The sequence below is a fragment of the Myodes glareolus genome, chromosome 12, assembly GCF_982192425.1.
Source record: "Myodes glareolus chromosome 12, mMyoGla1.1, whole genome shotgun sequence".
NCBI classification, from domain to species: Eukaryota; Metazoa; Chordata; class Mammalia; order Rodentia; family Cricetidae; genus Myodes; species Myodes glareolus.
This window is the reverse complement of record NC_142037.1, coordinates 65,885,565-65,908,284: the sequence shown is the minus strand read 5'-3', so window position 1 is coordinate 65,908,284 and position 22,720 is coordinate 65,885,565. Positions and strand designations below refer to the sequence as shown.

General features: G+C 35.2%; 1 protein-coding gene across 15 annotated transcripts in view; it reads left to right on the top strand.

The window, feature by feature from the left end:
• Nucleotides 1-22,720, top strand: part of Mycbp2 (MYC binding protein 2) — a 226,498-nt gene that overhangs the window by 104,040 nt on the left and 99,738 nt on the right. For all 15 annotated transcript variants that reach the window (XM_087912290.1, XM_087912289.1, XM_087912283.1 and 12 more), the window contains 10 exons: nucleotides 973-1,064; nucleotides 2,861-2,995; nucleotides 4,455-4,538; nucleotides 6,991-7,087; nucleotides 8,195-8,387; nucleotides 8,769-9,043; nucleotides 12,191-12,412; nucleotides 16,072-16,263; nucleotides 18,326-18,532; nucleotides 20,015-20,146. In XM_087912290.1, the coding sequence (XP_087768416.1) occupies nucleotides 973-1,064; nucleotides 2,861-2,995; nucleotides 4,455-4,538; nucleotides 6,991-7,087; nucleotides 8,195-8,387; nucleotides 8,769-9,043; nucleotides 12,191-12,412; nucleotides 16,072-16,263; nucleotides 18,326-18,532; nucleotides 20,015-20,146 (1,629 nt within the window). The remainder of the gene's footprint in view (nucleotides 1-972; nucleotides 1,065-2,860; nucleotides 2,996-4,454; nucleotides 4,539-6,990; nucleotides 7,088-8,194; nucleotides 8,388-8,768; nucleotides 9,044-12,190; nucleotides 12,413-16,071; nucleotides 16,264-18,325; nucleotides 18,533-20,014; nucleotides 20,147-22,720) is intronic.

The window sequence follows — 22,720 nt, the reverse complement described above, 5'->3', positions numbered from 1 at the left end:
CCCATCAGGATCAAGGAAAGAGAAAAGTCAGGGGGCCGCACTCAAGGTCAGAGTGCAGCTGAACAGAGAAAAGAGGAAGCCAGGTGGGCGTGCTCAGGCTCAGAGAAAAGCTGACCTTGCCTGCAGGTGGAATTACCACAACAGAAGAGTTCGCTCTAAGCTACACCCTTGGGCCATAGGCGAAATTAACATAACAGGAGAGGGCAGTTCTATGCTACACCCTCAAGCTGATGCAGTGGAACCAGGAAGCAGAACAGCCCTGCAAAGCGCCTGGGTGGGGGGGGGGGAATGGGGAACGACCTGTGTACCCACAGATACCATTTAGGGTCTTTATTCCTGGGAAAAGCTAATTCTCATATTAATCCATTTTTTAAAAGATCTCTTTTCTCATAATCTCTTTTTCCTTAACTAAACTCCTTATTTCAAGTTCTTCATCGTGCCCTTTCCCTTGCTAGTTACTGAACTAGCTTTTGCTACCTGTATTCTTTTTTATTGTGAATCCTCAACTCCTCTCTAGTAATATCTTTATAATCTTTTGAACAAGGGTTTTCTCTCAGGGTTCCACAAATATTCTTCATTCAATTTGCATAATTACTATGAGGGGAACTCTGTTAATGTCCACCTATTTTTATGGAAGAGGATATTAGACCCTAGATCTAGTAATTAAGTAATAAAGCAAGAGTCTGCCTCATTTAAAAAAATTTTAGTTAAAATGCTTTCTTTGAGAACTTGCTGTAGGGAGCTAGAATTAATGTAACCATAAAACACTGCATGATTTATATTTTAAATACACATATATTTATATTTATTTAGTTATTAAGTTTAATATTTAGCTTAGTAATTAAAATTTACAAAGCACATAACAATTTTTATATCATTTATAGTTTAGTTCTGTTGGACATGGACAAAATTGTAAACACTTACATGTGCAAAACTGAATGATTGGAGTCAATTTGTTTCTCTTTACTCCAGCTGTTTGAGTTGGGTCCTGATGGAGGAGATCATGAAACCGATGGAGACCTTCTTGCAGAGACTGACGTGTTAGCTTATGACTGTGCCGCTAGGTAAATGTTTCACTCATTGTTCAGTAGTTTTTATGTACTTAAAATTAAAAATTTATTTTAACAAATACGCTTTTTTCTTTCTTTTTCTTTTTCTTTTTTTTTTTTTTGAGACAGGGTTTCTCTTTAGCTTTGGGGCCATTTCCGGAAGTAGCTCTTGTAGACCAGGCTGTGCTCTAACTCACAGAGACCTGCCTGCCTCTGCCTCCTGAGTGCTGGGATTAAAGATGTGTGCCACCATCGCCTGGCAGCAAATGCATTTTTAAAAGGAACTTTTGAATAATTTATTGATAAATTATGAAATTTAACTATAATGTTATGCCTCACTTAGTGATGGAGATACATTCTGAGAATTTCATTGTTAAATAGTTTCATCCACTTACGAATATCATAGAAAGTTTTTCCACAGACCTAGATGATATGGCCCTGTGTACCCAGTGTACACCTTGATCAAATAGTTTAGCTACCATCCATTGTATGTGATTTGTTGTCAGAAATCTTGTTATGAAGTGTATGAGTATATTAGGGAGTGTTGCTATTACTTGTAATAATGTTATATTAAAACTATTAATCTTAATTTTTAGGTAGTTAGAAATATTTATTGCCCATGTAGTTTCGTTAAATTCTTAACACAAGTGTGCTAGTATTTGAAACAATCATTTGTTACATGTAACATTTTATATATATATATATATATATATACATACATATACATATATTCAATATATTATTGAATATATATATTCAAGTAGTAGGCCATATTTCAGATACCCCTGTTCTCTGACTAACATTGAACTCACAGAGATCCTCCTGCCTCTGCCTCCCATGTTTTCATTAAAGGCCTGCACCACAACTGCCCAGCCCCTGTTTCTTACCTTAAGTATTAGACCAGTGATTCTCAACCTGTGGTTCATAAGTCCTTTGGAAAACTCTGTCTCCAAAAATTTTTACACTATTATTCATAACAGTTGCAGATTTATAACTGTGAAATAGTAATAAAAATTATTTTATGGTTGGGGACCACAGCAACACAAGATATTGTATTAAAGGGTCGCAGCACTGGGAAGGTTGAGAAACACTGCATTATACGATATCATATTGTTGTTACTTTGTAATCTTTACTGTTTATACAAATCCACTTAAAGGAGACATTTCAAAAAAGATAATTTTCATTAAACTTTAATATACATTATCACTTGCTGTTTATTTTTAGCAATGATTATGATTTTAAGATAGAAATTGTGATGTCTTTGGTAGAGAATCACCTAGATTTTCTTCATTAGCTTACTCACCAGGCCACAACTTTTAAGGAGAGCAGTTGTATCTTTTTAACATTAATTGTAGCAACTTGCCCCAAATCTTCAAGATAGCAAATCATTGCCCAGGATACTTGCCCCAGTCATTTTTTAAATATGCTACTCCTCAGAACATTTAACTGAATAAATAACCCACAAACTAAGGGCAAATTTTTTTGTCTGGGTAATTTTTAATGTTTTTATAACAATTTAAAAATACTTTTCTTGTTTTAATTTGAAAAATTTAAAATATTTAAACATATTATTGAATTCACAAAGAAAAGAAAGAAATATAATTTGATTTTCTAAATATAAAAAACTGAAATTTGTTTTAGTGTCCAAACTTTAAAATAAGATTTTTTAAAATCTTATTTTTTTTAAAATAAAATTCTTGTCAGATAAGAATCTTAAAAAAGCAGTATCATGGGATTTGGTATAAGGTATTTGAAGGTAACTGCATGGACTAGATAATTGCAAAGGTATTTGACTTCTTGATTTCTGTAGAGAAAAATATGCAATGATGTTTGACGAGCCAGTTCTCCTACAAGCTGGATGGTGGTATGTTGCATGGGCTCGAGTGTCAGGTCCCAGCAGTGACTGTGGTTCTCATGGACAAGCTTCTATTACCACAGATGATGGGTAAGCAGAATGTTGAGTTTGGACTTAAGCAACTCTTACTTTTGTTTGTGGGATCTTGTTCTGAAATCTCACAGAGTATTAAAATAATTGCTAAAAGTTAAATTTATGTAACCTTGTATGTCATATAACAAAATATACTAAATTAAAATCTAGACAAAAGGGAGAAGACTGCATTATTCTTATCAGATGGCATATGTGCCTTTCTGGGTATTAAATTGTTTAAACACTTTATAACCAAGTTAAAGGTTACATAGAGGAAGGGTGCGGGATACTGATGAATTTGTACATATATTATACATATTCACATTAGCTTGATACTGCATATGCAGAAATTTGGAAGACACAAAGTTTCTGTCATATGAAATATTATCTTAAAGAAATTTAGAGAAAAATTTACCACTTTCAGATTAGGAAGAAAGCTTGGTAAGTAAAGTGTTTGCCATTGGAAACATTACTATCTGAATCCAATCCCTAGAGACCTTGTAAAAATTGTGATGTGATACCATTCCCCTGTAATTCTAGCACTGGGCAGGCAAAGTCATGTGCATCTCTGGAGCTTGCTGGTCACCCACTCTAGCCCACTTGGAAAATTCCAAGCCAGTGAGAGACCCTTTCTTAAAAGACGAACCACACAAAAGAAGCAAAATAAAACAAGACTCTTCAGAAGTGATACTCTTCTAATAGACTTCTCTGGCCTCCGTGTATACACATGCCCAAGTGCACAAGCACCCACAGCAACATGCACACATACACCTGCCCCAAATAACTGCACACTTTCAGATACATTATTTCATATGGTTCCCTCAGTATGTTTTAAAGCAAGTATTAGTCTCATTCAAACTCGGGAAATTAGAGAATAAAAATGGGAAAATGATATACTTAGAATAACGATGTGGTTACCATATCCAGAACCCAACCTTCTTTCTGCTCTACTTATTTCATCCTAATGTTTGAAAATATTATGATTTGCAAGAGAAATTAAATATGTTTTTTTTTTCCTCATGAACACAGTAGTACAAAAAGTACATGCTAATTTTTGAGGTAAATTCTGTGCTGATGAGTATTTAAGTTGAATCTGCCATGGGATGTTTCTCTTTCTGCTCACTGTTAGATTTTTGCTAGAACTGCTAATGTCACAACACTGGAGGCTGAAGTCCGTTAAATGTGTCTGTTTAAGCTGCTTCATGCTCTCAGATGGAGATCTTTAGTTCAGAGCTGATTGCTGAAGTGAACCAAGCTGAAAGATGGGAAGCACGAGGTTTCTCATCTAGGAGTTCCCATCAAGTTCAGTCCCTCATTTTGTTGATAATTCAGCAGCTATAAATCAGTGACTATTTCATATGTCAATCTTTAACAAATGAATAATTTTCATTACCATAAAATTTGAAAACATTATTATTAAATTCCTTATTAATTTTAATGAGCCTTAAAGCTTCTCTCTTCTCTCTCTCTCTTTTAGGGTTGTTTTCCAGTTCAAGAGTTCAAAGAAGTCAAATAATGGTACTGATGTAAATGCTGGTCAGATACCTCAATTGTTGTACAGGTATTTAAACATTTTATAGTTATTCTTTTCTTGTGCAGAAATAAAATCACTATACAATATGTAGCATAATAATGGAGAAATTATTGAAGCATTAAACAAATTAATGTTACACTTGTAAACTATAGCTAATTAAAAATATTTAGATAGTATTTAGTAAACCTTTTGGAAATTTCTGTATCAGACCTAATTTAGCATTTTTTATAACTCATGGTATCAATATAAAAACAATAATATGCCAATAGCTGTTTGTTTAATTTGCTTATTGATTTTAATACCAATTTCAAAATGTTATAAACTAATAAAGTATGTACTGATGAATGCAAGGTAGGATGGGAGGATGTTTTAGATGTGGACCTAGTCAATTTATTGTAATCTTTCTTTTCTCTGTGCTCGAGATTAAACCTAGGGCCTGACACATGCTTGGCAAGGTCCCCAGTACTCTGCTGTGTCTCCAGCCCGACAGTCTTACTTATTTTGTGAAAGGACACATTGGACAATCCGCTACCATTGATTTCTACTTTTACTTAAAATAGCAAATTTTTCATGTTTATTATATTTTAGCAATAAGAATTTTAATTAATCTTCAGTAATTCAAACATGTATTGACATATGTATGCCAAAGTATTTGTCTGTTTTAGATTACTTATAAAACCCCATTACAAATATATTTTTATTGCTAAACATAGTCCCCAAAAGTAGAAGAAGTAACTGTCTTCCATGACTTCTCTTCTAGTAATCACTAAAAGAATTTGAATGTTAGAAGCCTCATATTTCTCCAGGAAGGATTTTTGATGATTTTTTACATTATCTCTTGTAGTCATTGTTTTCGATATTGGTAGCATTTTATCTGTTTGTGAGCCTTGGCCTTTAACAGCTGAGCCATCTCTCCAGTCCAAAAGTTCTTTCTGAACATAGCAAATTGTACTCTACTGCTTTTATGGACTACTGTTGAATAACTATTTGTACATTACTAGTAAATATAACTTTTATTTGTTTTTAATGGTAAAATATAAATGCAGAGTATTTTATTGTGGCAAAATATATACTTTAATATATTATTTTTATTCTTTGAGAATTTTACAATATATTTTGATAATATGTACCCCATTCTTCTTCCCCTAACTCATTCCAGATCTACCCTAGCCTTTCTTCATGCTCCTATTTTGCCTTTCCATTATTTTTTTCTGATTTCTTAAGATATGTATTTTTGAAGATGAATTTTCATTCTTTCTAATAATATTCTTAAATCTGAAATTTTATCTTTAATTCATTGAATTTTATAGTCTTTGATATATACTGATTTTAATATTTAGTTACTGAATGTTTTATATTTCATAATATATATTCATATATGAATAATATATTTATATAATTTTTAATCCTTCTCCCTTTCTTCTTCTACTATGACCACCACTCCCTCTTAAATTCATTACCTCTTCTTTAAGTATTATTGTTATATACTGCATACACACAGATACATGTACGTATGTATGTGTGTACATATGTGGATAGGTTTGTAAGTAAATAGGCAGGTAGGTGAGTAGGTAGGTAGGTGGGCGGGTGGATAGATGATATATCGTACTGAGTCTATTTAGTGTTGCTCTTATGATTTAGTGCTGACTACTTGGATTTAGATAAATTGTCAGGAGCTAATCCCTGGAAAAAACTGGTTTCTGTTATCTCACAGCCGACTCTAGCTTTTCATCTGTGGGTGGAATCATGGACGGTTCTCCCATCTACATTGATATGTTAACCGGTGTCATTATGCAAGTCTTGCTTGGACAACCAGATTGTTGCGATTTTTGTGGATGTAATTTCCCTGTCATATCTAGAGGACACTCTAGATTCAACCGTCCTGGTCCCCTCTGTTTTAAAATCTTTCTACCCCCTCTTGCATGATTTCCCTGAGCTTTAGATATAGGGTTGCACTGTAGGTATGTCAACTGTGACTCCATAGCCCACAACCATTTGTTTTCTGCTTTATGACCTACTGTGGATCTCTGTCGTGAAAGAGCCCACTGAGTTCCGTTTGTACTTTCATACATGCTCCTGGACATGGGGCCATACTGGAACACGCTTGGCCTGCCAAGGGCTACCCCCTCTCAGGAGTAATTGCCTGTTCGTAGCTTCTCCCCTTTCCTTCCATAGTGGAAAACTGGCTGGCTTGATCTCGTGATGGATTTGCGCAGGCAGCCACAGCTGCTCTACTAGCATGGGTACAGCACTTCTATCAGGACAGAAGATGCTGTTTTGTCCTGTCTACCCAACCTCTACATCTTGAAATCTTTCTGTTCCCTCTTTTATAATGGTCCTCGTGCCTTGGGGGTAGTGAGAAGTAATGTAGATTTTCCATTCGTAGCTGAGCATTCCACTGATACTGAATAATGAACAGTAAAAAGTTGTCATTGGTCATTTATTTGAACATAATATATCGTTTGTCTTCTACCACCAGACTCCCGACCAGTGATGGCAGTGCTTCCAAAGGAAAACAGCAGACTAGTGAGCCTGTACACATTTTAAAAAGATCTTTTGCAAGAACTGTCTCTGTGGTAAGCCATTTTTAAAAATTTCAACTTTGCTACCTATTGCTGAATTTTAATTCTAAGACTGTCTCAGTTTAACTTTATGAATTCAGATTTGCTTTTATTTAAGTGTATATTTTAGGCAAAGATAATGTATACTTTAAATAGTAAAAAATTAAAGATGTTGGCTTTTATATTTCTGAAATAACTTGTGATTTTTCTAACTTGACATTTGCCCTGAAAAACAATAAATTTGGTATTTTTTAAATTAAGATCAGTATTATTTTGTTTTTGTCCTTTTTAATAATTTTTATATGTTTATATAGATAACCGTGTGATCATTAGGTTATTGAAATTGTTCATATAAAAAACTATTCAATCATTTATTTTAACGCTTTCATTTATTATATTATACCAGCAGTCATCTGGTCCTTGGTGAGGAATGGGGAGCAAAATGCTCCACTCTGAGATGCTATAGTGTTTGCTGTCATGTACGTGTGATGGTCTTCAGACTGTCTAGTACTGCAGGGAAAGCTAGCCCTAAACACACGCGTGAGGACTTTTAAAAATCTAAATACTAATTTTTGTTAGTAATTTCAAATCAATTTTTCAAGAATTGGTTATAGTTGTTATACTTTTTTTATTTTGTTTTGTTTTGATTTTTGTTTTTCGAGACGGGGTTTCTATGTTAAGGCCCTGGCTGTTCTGGAACTATTTCTTTTAGAGTAGACTGCCCTCAGACTCACAGAAATTCACCTGCCTCTGCTTACCAAATGCTGGGATTAAAGGCATGTGCCACTACTGCCTGGCTATATCTTAGTATATAAGTAATTTATACATAGTGATATAGGTATCACTGGTTTATAATACTTTAACATGACTTTAAATTGTTATACTATATTGACATAATTTCAAAGAAACATGTAAATTATGATTTTTTTCTATATATTTATAAGATAAATTAGCTAGGCTGGTAAAAGGTAAGTGTAAAAGTGTGCACACATATTTTACTTCAACTATCAAAACTCAGTAAAAAGTTCAGGATATTTTTGAAGTTGCATGCCATTATTGTTCTCTTTATTCAAACTATGATATGCTTTAATAACTAGTATTTTTTTTCATATTGTGGATTAGGAATGTTTTGAGTCATTGCTAAGTATTCTTCACTGGAGCTGGACCACCTTAGTCTTAGGAGTTGAAGAACTTAGAGGATTAAAAGGGTTCCAGTTCACAGCCACACTTCTCGATTTAGAGAGACTACGCTTTGTTGGTACCTGTTGTTTGCGGTTGTTGCGAGTCTATACCTGTGAAATATACCCAGTATCAGGTATGGTAAATTTAAAAAAAAAAAAAAACTTTGGAAAGAAATCATTTCAGAGATTAAGAATATTAATGTAGAGATAGCCTAGTGTTTAAGACACCAAGATACCTTTAAGTTGCTACTAAAATTAAGAGAGGAAAAATGTTACTTTTAAACTATATTTATCAAATAGAAAAAAATCAATCACAAATTTAGACTTAAATACTGATGCTAATTCTTTTTTCCTATGTAGATTTTTTTAAAAATTATTTTGTAGCCCACTTAGTCTCTAAGCAGTTTCATTTCTGAGTTTTGGTGTTTGATTTTTACTTAGACAGTAAATGACTGAATTATTATTGTCATGTACATGCTTTAGTTTATTAGCACTTTTCTTTTTATTTCTCAAAGCTACAGGAAAAGCAGTTGTAGAAGAAACTAGCAAATTAGCAGAGTGTATTGGAAAAACAAGAACTTTGTTAAGAAAAATCTTATCAGAAGGAGTTGATCATTGCATGGTGAAGTTAGATAATGACCCTCAAGGGTACCTGAGCCAGCCCTTGAGTCTTCTGGAGGCTGTTCTTCAGGAGTGCCATAACACATTCACTGCCTGCTTTCACTCCTTCTACCCGACTCCTGCACTACAGTGGGCTTGCCTTTGTGATCTGCTGAATTGTTTGGATCAGGTAATTTAAATGTATAAAATGTTGATTGAAAATAAAATATATTGCTTAATACTGTGCCAGAAAATTAATTTAAATTTTCATCCTTTGTTAATTACTCAAGGTCAGTTAGGAAATCTACTTGGTGTGTGTCACATATATAGCTAAAATTTAAAAATTTGTTTCATTCTCTGGTGTCATCTATTTGTTATAAAATTACCAGTCATGTGCATATAACCGCCGACTTTCTCTTTCAGTCTGTAGGGGAAGTTATCTGGGAGTGTGTGTGTATGTGTGGGAATATAATAACTGTGTGGAAACAAGTGGCCCTTAGCAACTCCACAGATAGGAGAGAGGGGAATGAGTGAAGGACATGCTAACATCATTCATTCACTAATGAAGACTCGAAATCCCAGATGCTTTGCAGAGCTATAGCGCAGAAAGAGGCATTGTCAGTGATAGTTAGATACTGCAGTACTCATGTTGCAGTAATTACCAATGCAGCTAGACAAAAAGAGGAGGGAAAAGATTTGAATAATGGTATAAACTATCTTGATCTATATGATTTTACTTTTATTTTTAATTGTATGTGTGGTGATACTTTGTTTGTGCTCTAACAAATAAAACTTGCCTGGAGATCAGAGTGCAGAACTAGCCACCATTTAGGCATAGAGGCCAGGCAGTGGTAGCACATGCCTTTAATCCCAGCACTCGCAAGACGGGATACAGAGGCAAAAGGATCTCTCTGAGTTCAAAGCCACCCTGGGCCACACTAGATTGATCCAGTCTCAAAGAGAAACAGAACCAGGCGGTGGTGGGGTGTTGGCTTACATCTTTAATCCCAGTATTTGGGAATCACACATCTTTAATCCCAACACTAGGGAGGTGGTGACAGGAAGGGATGTGGCTGGGCAGAGAGAGGAATATAAGGCAGGAGGAGACAGAAACTCAAGGCATCCAATCTGAGGACCTGTAGAGAGAGAATACTCGGCCTGAGGATTTTGTAGAGGTAAGAATTAGTGGCTAGCTGCTCTGCTTCTCAGATTTTTCAGCTTTCACCCACTAATATCTGACTATGGGTCTTTATTGTTAAGACCAATTAGAGTTCACATGACGCCATGTGCGTGTGTCTATATATATGCAGGTGAGTAGAGGAGCTGGAGAGGCTGTTGGAGCTCGCGGTAGAGGCAGTTGTGTTCCACTGAATATGAGTGCTGATGCTTGAATGTGGATCCTCTGGAAAAGCAGTGTTCTTAACTGCTGAGCTGAATCATCTTTCCAACCCCACCTTAATCTCAGAGACATTTATAAACTACAATATGCGACTACAGGATGTATATTTTTTTAGTACACATATAAATGTGTTTCCAGTTCACAGGATAAATCATATACTTACATACATTAATCTAGTAAAATTTAAATGATTAAAATTTTAAAGTCAGGACTGGAGAAATGATAGCTCAGCAATTAAAATCACTGGCTACACATCTAGAAGACCCAGGTTTTATTCTCAGGAACCACATGGGGCTCAGTTCCAAGGCCTTGGACATCACTTCTGGAATGCTCATACATATTAAAAGAAAAAAAAGACTTAAAAGAGTCTAATATACATAGCAAGTTTCAGGCCAGCCAGGTCTACCTTTTCTCAAAAATAAGGATGAAAGGAGGACCTTAATTGCCTTGTGCCCATTAAGAAATAGAATTCCTTATTTAAAACTTTCACCCAAAATTCCTAACCCAGATATAGTCATTTGTAGAGTCTTTAAACATTTACAAAGAAATAACACCTCTAACAAATTCCTTCAGAGAACATAGAAGGTTCATAGATGGCATGCCTGATATCAAAACCCAATACAGTATGAGAATAAGAAATGGACAAATATCACTGAGACACAGTTATTCTGATAATCCTGTTGAGTTAAAAATCGTAAGTACTGTATCACTACCAAGTGGTATTTATCTTGAAATGTAGGATTCACACCTAGAAATCAATTGAACTAATTGGACTGGGGCATGATCCAGTGATAAAGTACTTTCTAGCACAAATGAGAGTTCAGTTTCGTGTACTGGGTGTAAAGAAAAAGAGTTCATTGTAGTAACTCTTTTAGTAATTCGAAATAGAGAGAAGACCATATACTTTTAATACACTTTAAATTTCAGTCAGTTAAAATACATTTGACAGAATTAGCAGTTAGTCAGTGGTGAAAACATTTCAAACAATGACGTAACAAAACTTCCCAACCTGATAAAAGATTCCTAAGAAGAATCTGTCACCAATACCCTAATTAATGGTAAAATAATATTGAATGATATATTAAGTGTTCTAAAAGAGCAATCTATAGCTAACATCCTAGATACCAATGAAGTAGTGGATGTTTCTTCTTGGAAACTGCCTGTTCTTGCCACTTTGGCTATTATTGTAATGGAAATGATAGCATCAGGTCTTCACCCTGCTATCCCTAATTCATTATCTTCCCAGTGGTACCCCCAGTGAACTCTGATCCTAGTAAGGAGGTCAGTGTATTTCTTTTCTAGAAGAAGAATATTCCCTGGACTAGAGATGGATTAAGTACTTTCACCATAGCAGTCTCCATATGCTAGGCTAGCTTTGCAGCATTGGATCTTTATGACATGTTGCTTTGGTTTTATATTTGACTGGTAGTACAGATGTGTGAAGAACTAAGTAATGTGTGCATGATTTTTGTGAAATAGGATTTCTGATGTTGATAAGTTTAAAAAGTTTGAAAAATTGTCTAGCTGTGCTGAGATTTCTCCATAAACTTGAGAATAACATAATTCTGTGACCTTAGTAAAATAGTATCACAGAAGTGTGATTTGTATTATTTATTTATTTATTTGTCAAAAGTAGTTGCAGTGCATGCAGAATGAGTGTGTGTGATAGATTCTAATGGGAATTAAAAATGATGCTAGGAAGAACTGGTGATTGTAAAGATATACACATGTATAAACATTAGCTTGCTATAGGACTTTTCTTGCATCTTCTTCCCCCATCATTACTAGATGATAATTTAATTATGCTTTAATGTATCTATGTGATATTATCCTGTAATAAAGCCACTTAAAGAATTGAATGGTAGAAAATGTTAGTGTATTTGTAGAAACTTGGTTTATATTGATGCAGTATTTGAGGGTTCTTATTGTTCTTACAAGGATATCCAGGAAGCAAACTTTAAGACATCCAGTAGCCGACTCCTTGCAGCTGTTATGTCCGCATTGTGTCACACTTCTGTTAAGCTGACATCTATCTTCCCTATTGCATATGATGGAGAAGTGTTATTGCGATCAATTGTTAAGCAAGTCAGCACTGAGAATGACTCAACACTAGTTCATCGATTTCCACTTTTGGTGGGACATATGGAAAAGCTAAGCCAGGTACGTGTCTTCAGAAATCTGCAAAAATGGAGAAGTAAAACAATAGGAAGTGGAGACATGCATAGGTTGGTGCTTCATCTTCCTTGTTGATAATTATATTTACAAATAATTGACAAATGATTATCTATTTCATAAGAGCTATTCTCTAGTTCTCATGTTCACCTGAAAGATAAGTATCTTAGTTACTATTTTGTTTTTTGAAACAGGGTTTCTCTTTGTAGGTCTGACTATCCTGGAACTTGCTCTGTAGACCAGGCTGGCCTTGAACTCACAGAGATCTGACTGCCTCTGACTTCTGAGTGCTGGGATTAAAGGCATTACCACCATGCCTGGCTAGTTTAGTTATTGCCATGATAAAATAACATGCCCAAGGCAACTTATAGAAAAAGCGCTTGTTTGGGGGTTGTTTACAGTTTTAAAAGGTTGGTCAGTTATCATCATGATAGGTTGTGTGGGGACAAGCAGGCCCAGCACTGGAGCAGTAGCCTCTTGCATCTTGATCTACTGGCAGCAAGCAGAGAGAGATTGGGTTTGGTATCACTTGTAAGCCTCAAAGACCACCTCCAGTGACACCTTCCCAGATATTCCACTGACTAGGAACCAAGTGTTCAAACACAGGAACCTATGGAAACCATTTTTATTCAGACCACCACAATAAGCAATCTTATTTTAAATGACCACTCACTTTTAAAAAGGTGAATATAAAGTAAACACCTGCTTAATTTTTATTGCTGTATAATAAAAAAGTAAATTATAGATAGTATAAGCAATCTTCACTGTTTTAAAGTATAATTGCCAAAATGCCACATTTTGGTAAATGGCACCATAAGGGTGCCACCAAGCACAACAACTTGAATTTGATCCACAATCTACATGGTGGAAGGGGAGCCTACACTCACACATTATTCTCTGACTGCCACATGTGTGCTGTACACACACCCCCAAACACACCCATGCACACACATACCCAATAAACAAATGTATAAAATATAGAAACAAATAACTTTTATGAAAATGGGTTCTATAAAATATTCTAGCATGTTAAAATAAAATAAGTTTTAAAACAAAAGACATAAGAAACATTGTTTAATAACTGGTTTTGCTTATTAAAAAATTGTTAAAAAGAACTCTAGAAAAAAATTAAAAACTTATTTCTGTAGGATCCTTGTAGAAATTTAAAGTATTACAAGGGCCAGCATCAAAAAACCTCAGACTTACTAGTAATTAATAATGAATGCTAGGGAGATAGCAAGTTGTTTCTAGAAAATTATAAAAAGTTAAACTTTTTTCTTATAAATTTCTATGCTATGAGATTATGAAAAAATATAGTAATGTTATAGATGGATTTTTTACAATTTAAATTAGTTTGAATATCTCTTTCAACCTTTTAGCAAGTATTTATTGTAGGTTTATTTGCTATAATTTTGATTACATTGTAGTTGAAGTGGATTAAAAAAAAAACAAACACAGCCTTTGATTGACTGCTACAAACTACCAGATATTTTTAGATGGTAAATTGTTGTTTCACTACTTCATGTTGTCAGTGTTTTCACAGGGAACTGGAAGAATACCTCAATCAGATCCTCAAATGTTCATTACTAAGTGAAATAGCTGAATTTGGTTTATTAACTTAATAGAACTTTATTCAGCCATTTAAATGGTATATTTACATTTGATATCAAGGCAAATATTTAAAAATCAAAAGTGTATGTAAAGAGTGGTAATTATGTAAAATATCTACACAAAAGGATACTTAAGAGTATACTGAGATAAAGTAACATGGGAGATGAAGTTAGAATTTTCTCCTGTTTTCTTTAGGAATTACTATTAGAGTTTTATATTTTAATACTAATGTATAGTGAGTACTAACTAGTTATGTGTTTAAAGTCTTTGAAAATATAGGATTAATTAATATTCTTTAACTGCCCTTTTTAATTCAAATTTTTATACATTCTTAATTAAAATATAATATCTCATGCTCCCCCTTCCTTGCCTGCTGGACATTGTACCTTTTAACATTTTGTCATAAAATAATCAGTCATTCTCATAAATACATATATTTAGAGCATTTCAAATATTTGAATATTTTTTATTTTTTTCAGATATTTAAGTATTTTAAACAGTGTATCTTTGCTTAGCTTTTCATTTAAGGTCATGATTATTTTCCCAGTATAATATTTTTAAGTATTAAATTCTCCTTTTCCTGTTGTAACCTAAGCTAGCTAAGGTTACCTAAGCTTAGCTAAGGTAGCTAAGCTACCTTCTGCCTTAGTGTCTCAAATACTGGGAAATTTTCTAAAGTCAAAGGAAATTATATAAAATATTTGTTAAAGATTGTCAGAGATCTTTAACAAATGTAGTATCACCTCGCGTTTGGCATGTTTCTCTCTACCATGTCATACTGGCAGACTATTACTGGAGCAGCTTTGTTAATTACTCTTGACAACTACTAATTAGAAGCAAAGCAAGCATAGACTTTTTTTCTGCAAACAATTTTCTAAAGGAAGCACTGCAAAATTCTTGGTGAAGTACAATTAGTGATTGAGTTTTTTTCAAAGCAGACTTTCAGTGAAAGTGAAGTTTCTAGGGAATGAAGAGATAGAAGGGATACAATACAACTTGAGTTTTAGTAAATAAAAAATGGATTATTTTAATTGCAAAAAATTATTAGGTTAGAAATTAACCAACATGTTATAGTAATTATACTCATGATAGCAGACTAAAATATGAAAATATCTTTAAATAGCTTTTTTGGCTGGCATTAAAACTATACTGTAAGTAGGAAATTGATAGTCCTGCTGGTTATTGCTTTACTGAAAATTATGTAATTTCTAAATGAATTACTCATTTACATATTTGATTTGAGAAGAAAGTAACTTAGTTTCTAAGCCCCTCTTCGCCCAGACTGTACAGTTTCATCAATATTTTTGTGTGTAAGGCAGTTAAGGAATATAATTATTATGAAAGAACTTTTTTATTCAGGGACTAAGAATGTGGTTTTGAAAATTAAACCACAGCAAATACTACCCATGATTTAGGAAAGCCAAAGCTTGGTGAAAGAATTACAACTCGATACCAGACTGTCTGATTCTCCAGTTCTTGGTAAAACTGAAAGGTTGCCTGGCCGCTGTGCTGACCTCACAGCGACTCAGAACGTGAGAGTTGTGACAAATGGCAACACTTGGGGTCACAGAGCCACTCAATTGCAATCCTCACAGTATTTTCTGAAAAATATTTTTGGAGTTTGGATTTTAATGAAATTCTAATTTCTTACCCTATAATTTTCTACTGGCAGAGTATGGGATTCTGTTTTCTTTCAGAAATTAAATAGAGTAGTAGTTATGAAAGGAGTAACTGTGATTGATTTTTTTTTATAGACTCAAGTTCTACTGAAATCTTACCTTGTAGGATAAACGTTTCTAAAAGAATGAATAATTGTCTACCTACCATGGAGATAGACACAGTTTATAGACTTCTGTGTAGTTCAAATAAGAAAATATGTGAAAATGTCACTAAGCTAATAAAAACATGTCATGTAAATTATGAGTTCAAAATAGAAATAATTCAGGCCTAAAACTTTAGGTTTTATTTTACAGCAGAGAACCTCTGTGAGGCTAAGTAAATGAGTGCTTTGTCCTCTCTCTCCCTGTGCATCCTAGAGTGAGGAGAACATCTCGGGGATGACAAGCTTCCGTGAGGTCCTGGAGAAGATGCTCGTCATCGTTGTGCTGCCGGTGAGAAACAGCCTGCGGAGAGAGAGTGAGCTCTTCTCCTCACACCTGGTCTCCAACACCTGTGGGCTATTGGCCAGTATTGTCAGTGAACTGACAGCATCGGCCCTAGGTTCTGAGGTAAGGAGCTCTATCAGAACGGGATAAGTAAGCACATGTTCCTGTAGAATGGTAATCCTGTCTCTTTAAGTCACAATGTCCTCTGAGATTCCTCAAAGATTCTCCTCAGGAACTGCCACCCCATCTACCCCCATCACCTGTCTATAGTAACTTTTTCTTTTACTTAGCAGTTTTAACAAATCTCCTCTCCAGGTGTTAAAGGGAAGCATCTCTTTCCCGTTAAAGCCCCATCATATTGTCTCTCACATGATCCACTGTCTTCTTAATCCTTACCTACTTGAAGAGCTGATCATGACTCCCATGTACTAAGAAAGCTCATTTCTGATGGTCATTTCAAATCAGTTTCTTTCCCAAGCCAGCCTTACCTTCTTACTTTTAACAGCATCAGTCGGTGTAGTATATGCCTAGAGTCTCAGCACTTAAGAAGCAAAAGCAAAGCGAGGCTGGCCTGGATCATTTAGGAAGAGCCTGTTTCAGAATGATAAATGAGCAAAGAACAGTAACAACAGATATATTTAACTTTCCATGTCATTTCTTTATTCATACTTTTTAGGTTTTTAGAAACTAATTTCCACATAGTTCAGGAATATGTATTAGAAACAAGAATGTTGTTGTTTAAAGTTAAAAAAAAAATATCCAGGACTGAGAAGATGACCCAGCAGGTAGTAGTGCTTACCCATGTACAAATTCAAGTATGTCTATGTGCCTGCACCTGTAAACCCAGCACTGGGTGACAGTCAGGAGGATCCTTGGCTCTTTGTGCTGCCGATCTAACTCCATTTTCAATGAGGACATCCAGTCTCAAATGAGTAAGTTAGAGAGTGATAGAATAAAACACCTAATGTCCTTTGGCTTTTGTGTGTGCTCATGTATAGCGTATACATACACACAAAATAATAAAAAATCATTTTTCCTTTTTGTTCTATGATCTATTCATTCTATTTTTACTTTTTAAGACTCTCTCCTCTCCCTCTCCCTCTTTCTGTGTGTATGTGTGCACATGCACACACATGTGCACTTATGTGATGGGTATGCATGTATATATTCAGGTATACCTAATTAAATGTGCGTGTATGTATAGATGCCAGAGTTGATGTTAGGTGCCATCCTCTGTCCTTATTGACCATATTATTGAGACAATCTCATACTGAATGTGGGAATCACCTATTGGCTAGACTGTTTGGCCAGAGAGTCCCAGGTTATCATCTATCCATCTAACCTACTCCTGGGTTTACAAATTTGCTGCCATTCCAGCTTTTAAATGGGTACTGGAGATCTTCCATCAGGTCTCTATGTTCATAGTACAGATACTACTAACAGAGCCATTTCCCCACTTCAATCCCATCTTTTAACTGCTTCCTTATTAACATACCAAGTTATTAAAGTATGTATTATCTTCTTAGACTAGGTTCGTATCTGTCACATCATACAAGTCCCTGAACTTACAGCAGTTGTTTCATTGCTAAGTGATAAGTAATATTTGGAAATCAGGCTAGTAATAATAAATGCATGGTACTTAAAGAACAAAAGGTGCCCAACCTTTGTTCTGTCTCCAGGTACATACACAAATGCATATGAAAACTGGGCAGAATCTTAGTCTCATCTAAGGTATACCATAGTTCTTATAATTGTGATAAGATATTCATAAATTAAACTTTACTATTGTAACAGTTCTTATGTGTATAAGTCAGTGGTAGCAAGTATGCATTTGTTCTGTAGCTATTGTAACAAAATTTAAGAAGTATCAAATATTAAGTATCTGGTAAAGTCACCTTGAAACACTGATAGATACCTTACATGTTGTGAAGTATAATGATTTCTCTCTGCCCACTGCCTTTCTTAACCATTTTTAACTTGATTGTGTTAACTGATTTGGTGCTTCTGGTTTTTGTTTTTCCCAAAAATAGATTATGGCTTGATTTTGAAAATCCTGTCTTAATATGAAATATATCATTCAGATAAATATTTAATAGCCAACATGTACCCGTAAGATACTTTGTTTCTGATGTTGCTAGTAATACAGATTATCAGATGCTGATAGACTTGTATGTGTTATTCACAGGTTGATGGACTTAATTCTCTTCACTCTGTAAAAGCCAGTGCTAACCGATTCACAAAAACAAGCCAGGGAAGAAGTTGGAACACTGGAAATGGATCCCCGGATGCAATCTGTTTTGCAGTAGACAAACCTGGCATCGTTGTGGTTGGTTTCTCTGTCTATGGAGGAGGTGGTATACACGAGTATGAATTAGAGGTCTTGGTTGATGATGTGAGTATCAGTCCTGCAGCATTTTTCTTGCTGTGTGGTTATCAGAGTTTACCATTATCAAGTCACAATGGCGTCAAACCTCCAGAATCTAACAGGTCACATATACGTGGACATTAATCAGAATCAAAAGACTTACTTTACATGATTGTTTAAGGACATCTTCGCACACTTCTCCTTATTTCATTTTTTTACTTTTTGGAATTTCAGAAAGGGGGAGATTTTAAATGGAATTGAAAACTGGGAAATAGATAGCTAAGCCTTTTATTCCAAGTCTTGTGTAATATTTTTTCTGCTATAGTCATGTTTTATGATTCTAAAACAGGGTTTAGGTTTAGACGGATACTATTTGTAATGGATTTTTAAAGATTGCTGCAGATCCCCAAGTAGCTTGCTTCAGGATCCCTGGCAAGCAGGGGGCAGCATGTCCCGAAAGCAGCCAGTCCCAGGCAGGGCTGGGGCACAAGACCATGCAGCAGGTCTCCGAAGGTGGCTGGTCCCTGGAGACTAGCCATGTGGGCAGTGGGTGGGCGAGAGAGAGACAGACAGATAGGCACACCATGTAGGGTGAGTTAGCTATTTAGTTAGTGGTTATGGAAGGGAGGGGAAAAGGGGAGTGAGAGACAGACAGAGAAGGGAGGAAGGGGAGAAGTGGGGAAAGGCAAAAGCTGCCTCTTCCCAAGGAAGATGGAGAAGAGAGAGAGACTAAGGCTGCAAGCAGGAAGGGAGTGGGCGTTGCTTGTCTCTTAAAGGGACAGAACAGATACTATTTTCTTTTTCAAAAGCTAAACAATTTTGTTAAAATGCTAATGGAAATTTGTACTAACTAAAGATAGTGTTTATTGATTGTGGCTATATTTATCTCTATGATCAAAATTATTTTAAGTGCTTGAGTCTTTTACAAAGTTTAATATGAGACAAAAACATAAAAATAAGTTTCTTGTATGTAGCATCTGTTTAACTGATTCTTTCGAACAATTAATTTTAATTAACATCTACTTGATAAGACTCTGTGTGTAGTGTCTCATGAAGGTACTCAAATACTTGCAAGACCTAAGAGAATACTAGTCAATTTATGTTTTAATCTCTCCAGTAAATAAAAGTCAATAGCTTAGAGTAGCTAAATATTTCTTTAGGACATATAAAGAAATGCTAATAGCTAATTTCAGTTTTTTTATACATTTATTTGTGTATGTGAGTGTGTGGGCACACGTGCATCCATATGCTAACGTGCATATGTGCAAACCAGAGATCAACTTGTTGGAGCCAGTTCTCCCCACCTCTTGGGTATTATTAGAGATCAAACTCGGGTTGTCAGACTTGGGGTCAAGTTGTTTACCTACTGAGCCGCCTTCCTCAGTCCATGACTAATTTTATATACAAGCCAATAAACTAACTACCTAGAGATGATAATGGATTATAATAAGAATTGTTCCTGCAATAAAGTTAAACATCTTGTGCATTTTGTTTTTATGTATTCATTAGAGTGAACATTCAGGAGATTCAACTCATTCTCACAGATGGACATCTCTAGAATTAGTTAAAGGAACTTATACAACAGACGATTCACCCAGTGACATAGCTGAAATCAGACTGGACAAAGTTGTTCCTTTAAAGGTATTTTCAACCAGATGTTTCTTTTTTTAGCTAAGAGGTAATATTATACACTTAAAACTAGTGAAAAGTGGACTGGAGAGATGGCTCAATGATGAAGTGTGTAGACTGCTTTTGCAGCGGGTATGAGTTTGAATCCCATGTTTGTAGCTCACAGTTACTGCTAAATTCAGTTCCAGGGTACCCAGTGCCCTCTTCTGACCTCTTCAGGCATCTGCACTCTTGTGCATGTGCTGTCACATAGATGCACATGCAGATACACAATTAAAAATAAAAGTAATCCTTTAAAATACATTGAAAAGTAGTCCATGAGTTCACAGTGTTAACTATGACTTCTGCTAAGTTATCTGTTATATACTACTTCTACTAATTAAGTATTTGCCTACTACAATGTAATATTTGTGCTATTGTACTGTGTTATACTCTGATTTTGCACATATCAATGTCCTGGTATACTAGAAAGAATCACTAGGTTTTATTGTCAGACAGCTTTAGAGTTAGGGTAAGACATACTTAACTTTTTATTATTTTTTTTTATTCATGTTACATACCAACCACAGTTTCCCCTCCCTCCCATCTTCTTGCTCCCCACACATGTCCTCCCAAATCCTCCGAAAGGGTAAGGCTTCCCATGGGGAGCCAACAAAGTCTGGCACATTTAGTTGAGGCAGAACCAACTAAATGGTTGGTTCTCTCCCTTCCCCTGTATCAAGGCTGAGCAAGGCATTCTACCATAGGGAATAGACTCAAAAAAACTAGCTCATGCACCAGGGATAGATCCTGGTTCCACTGCCACGGGCTCCTCAAACAGAAAAGTGTATGTAACTGTTGCCCACATGTAGAGGACCTAGTTCAGTCCTATGCAGGCTTCACAACTCTCAATCTAGAATCCGTGAATTCCCACAAGTTCAGGTCAGCTGTCTCTGTGGATTTCCCTGCCATGATCTTGACCCTCCCCTGCTCATATAATCCTTCAGACTTAACTTTTTAAAGGGTAAATACAGTATAAGCAGGAAAGATGCAGAGTAATATTTATTCATTTTCAATACATGCTACATCATTCTTCGATGTCAAATTTCTTAAATCTGAAAAAGTATCATTTTAGTACTTTTGGTGAGGAAGTAATAACAGCAGAGAATGTGCTTTCGTGTATGGCATAGTATTGAAACTGATTAGGTATTAGCCTTCATCTTTCCAACTTATACTGCACCAGAAATGCTTCAAAGAAAAGATGTGATCTTAAGAGTTAATATTAATGGGACCATAAAGGTAGCTCAGCAGTTAAGAGCATAGCAGATTCAGGTTCTGTTCCTGACATCCACATGATGGCTCAAAATCATCTATTACTCTAGTTCAGGGTTTCTGATGAACTCTTTGAACTATACAAGTGCCAGGGATGCATGTGGTACACATACATGCATGTATGTAGATAAAACACATATACACATAACATAAAATAAATAAATATACAGAAAAGAGTATTAAGATTTTGCCCTTATATTAATTTTATAAATACAAGAATTTATAAAATTAGATAAAAAGTAGGAAAAGTAGATAAATTTTATTAAAGAAATATTAATGTTAAAGTAATATTAAGTTATGCCTGATTTAAGTGAATAAATATCATTTTGGAATAGAATTTAAAGTATAAAGGAGACTCATGAGAGACTTCATCACAAACAGCTTTGATGGCCGGTGTGCTACATCAGTGGTTAAGAATAGAATATTCCCAACACCCACATCATCTGTAACTCCAGCACCAAAAGATCTTATTTCATCTTCTGTCTGCCACAGCATTGCATTCACACACACACATGCACTCACACACGCACATACACACACACATAATATATGTATATTTATATTTATTTATATATATATTTATATATATAATATTTATATAATGTTTATATATTATATATATAAAATATATATATATTTGAGACAGGTTCCTCTATGGATCTCTGGCTCTCCTGGAATTCACTCTGTAGACCAGACTGTCTTCCAACTTATAGATATCCTCCTACCTCTGCCTAAATGAGTGTGGAATTAAAGGTGTGCCCCATCATTGCCTGGACCATAAAATAGGTCTAAAAAAACAGCTTTTGTCTTAAGTCCAGATTTTTATTGCTGTGATATATACCATGGGGAGGAAAGGGTTTATTTGACTTATACACCCACACTGTTGTCCTTCACTGAAGGAAGTCAGGCAGGACAGGAACTCAAGCAGGGCAGGAACCTGGAGGCAGAAGCTGATGTAGAAACCATGAAATAGTGTTACTTGCTGGCTTGCTTCTCATGACTTGCTCAGCCTGCTCTCTTATAGAACTGAGGACCACCAGCCCAGGGCTAGCCCCTCCCACATCAGTCTGTAAGAAAATGCGCTACAGGCATACCTGCAGCCTAATCTTATGGAAGCATATTTTCAAGCAAGGTTCCCTCCTCTCAGGTGACTACAGCTTGTGTACAGATAGAATAAAACTTCCAGTGCAAATATGGGAAAAAAAACTTTCATAAAGCATGGGTATCTGTAACTCTGTTTTCCTACATAGCATATTCTGGACAGTTTTGCATGAT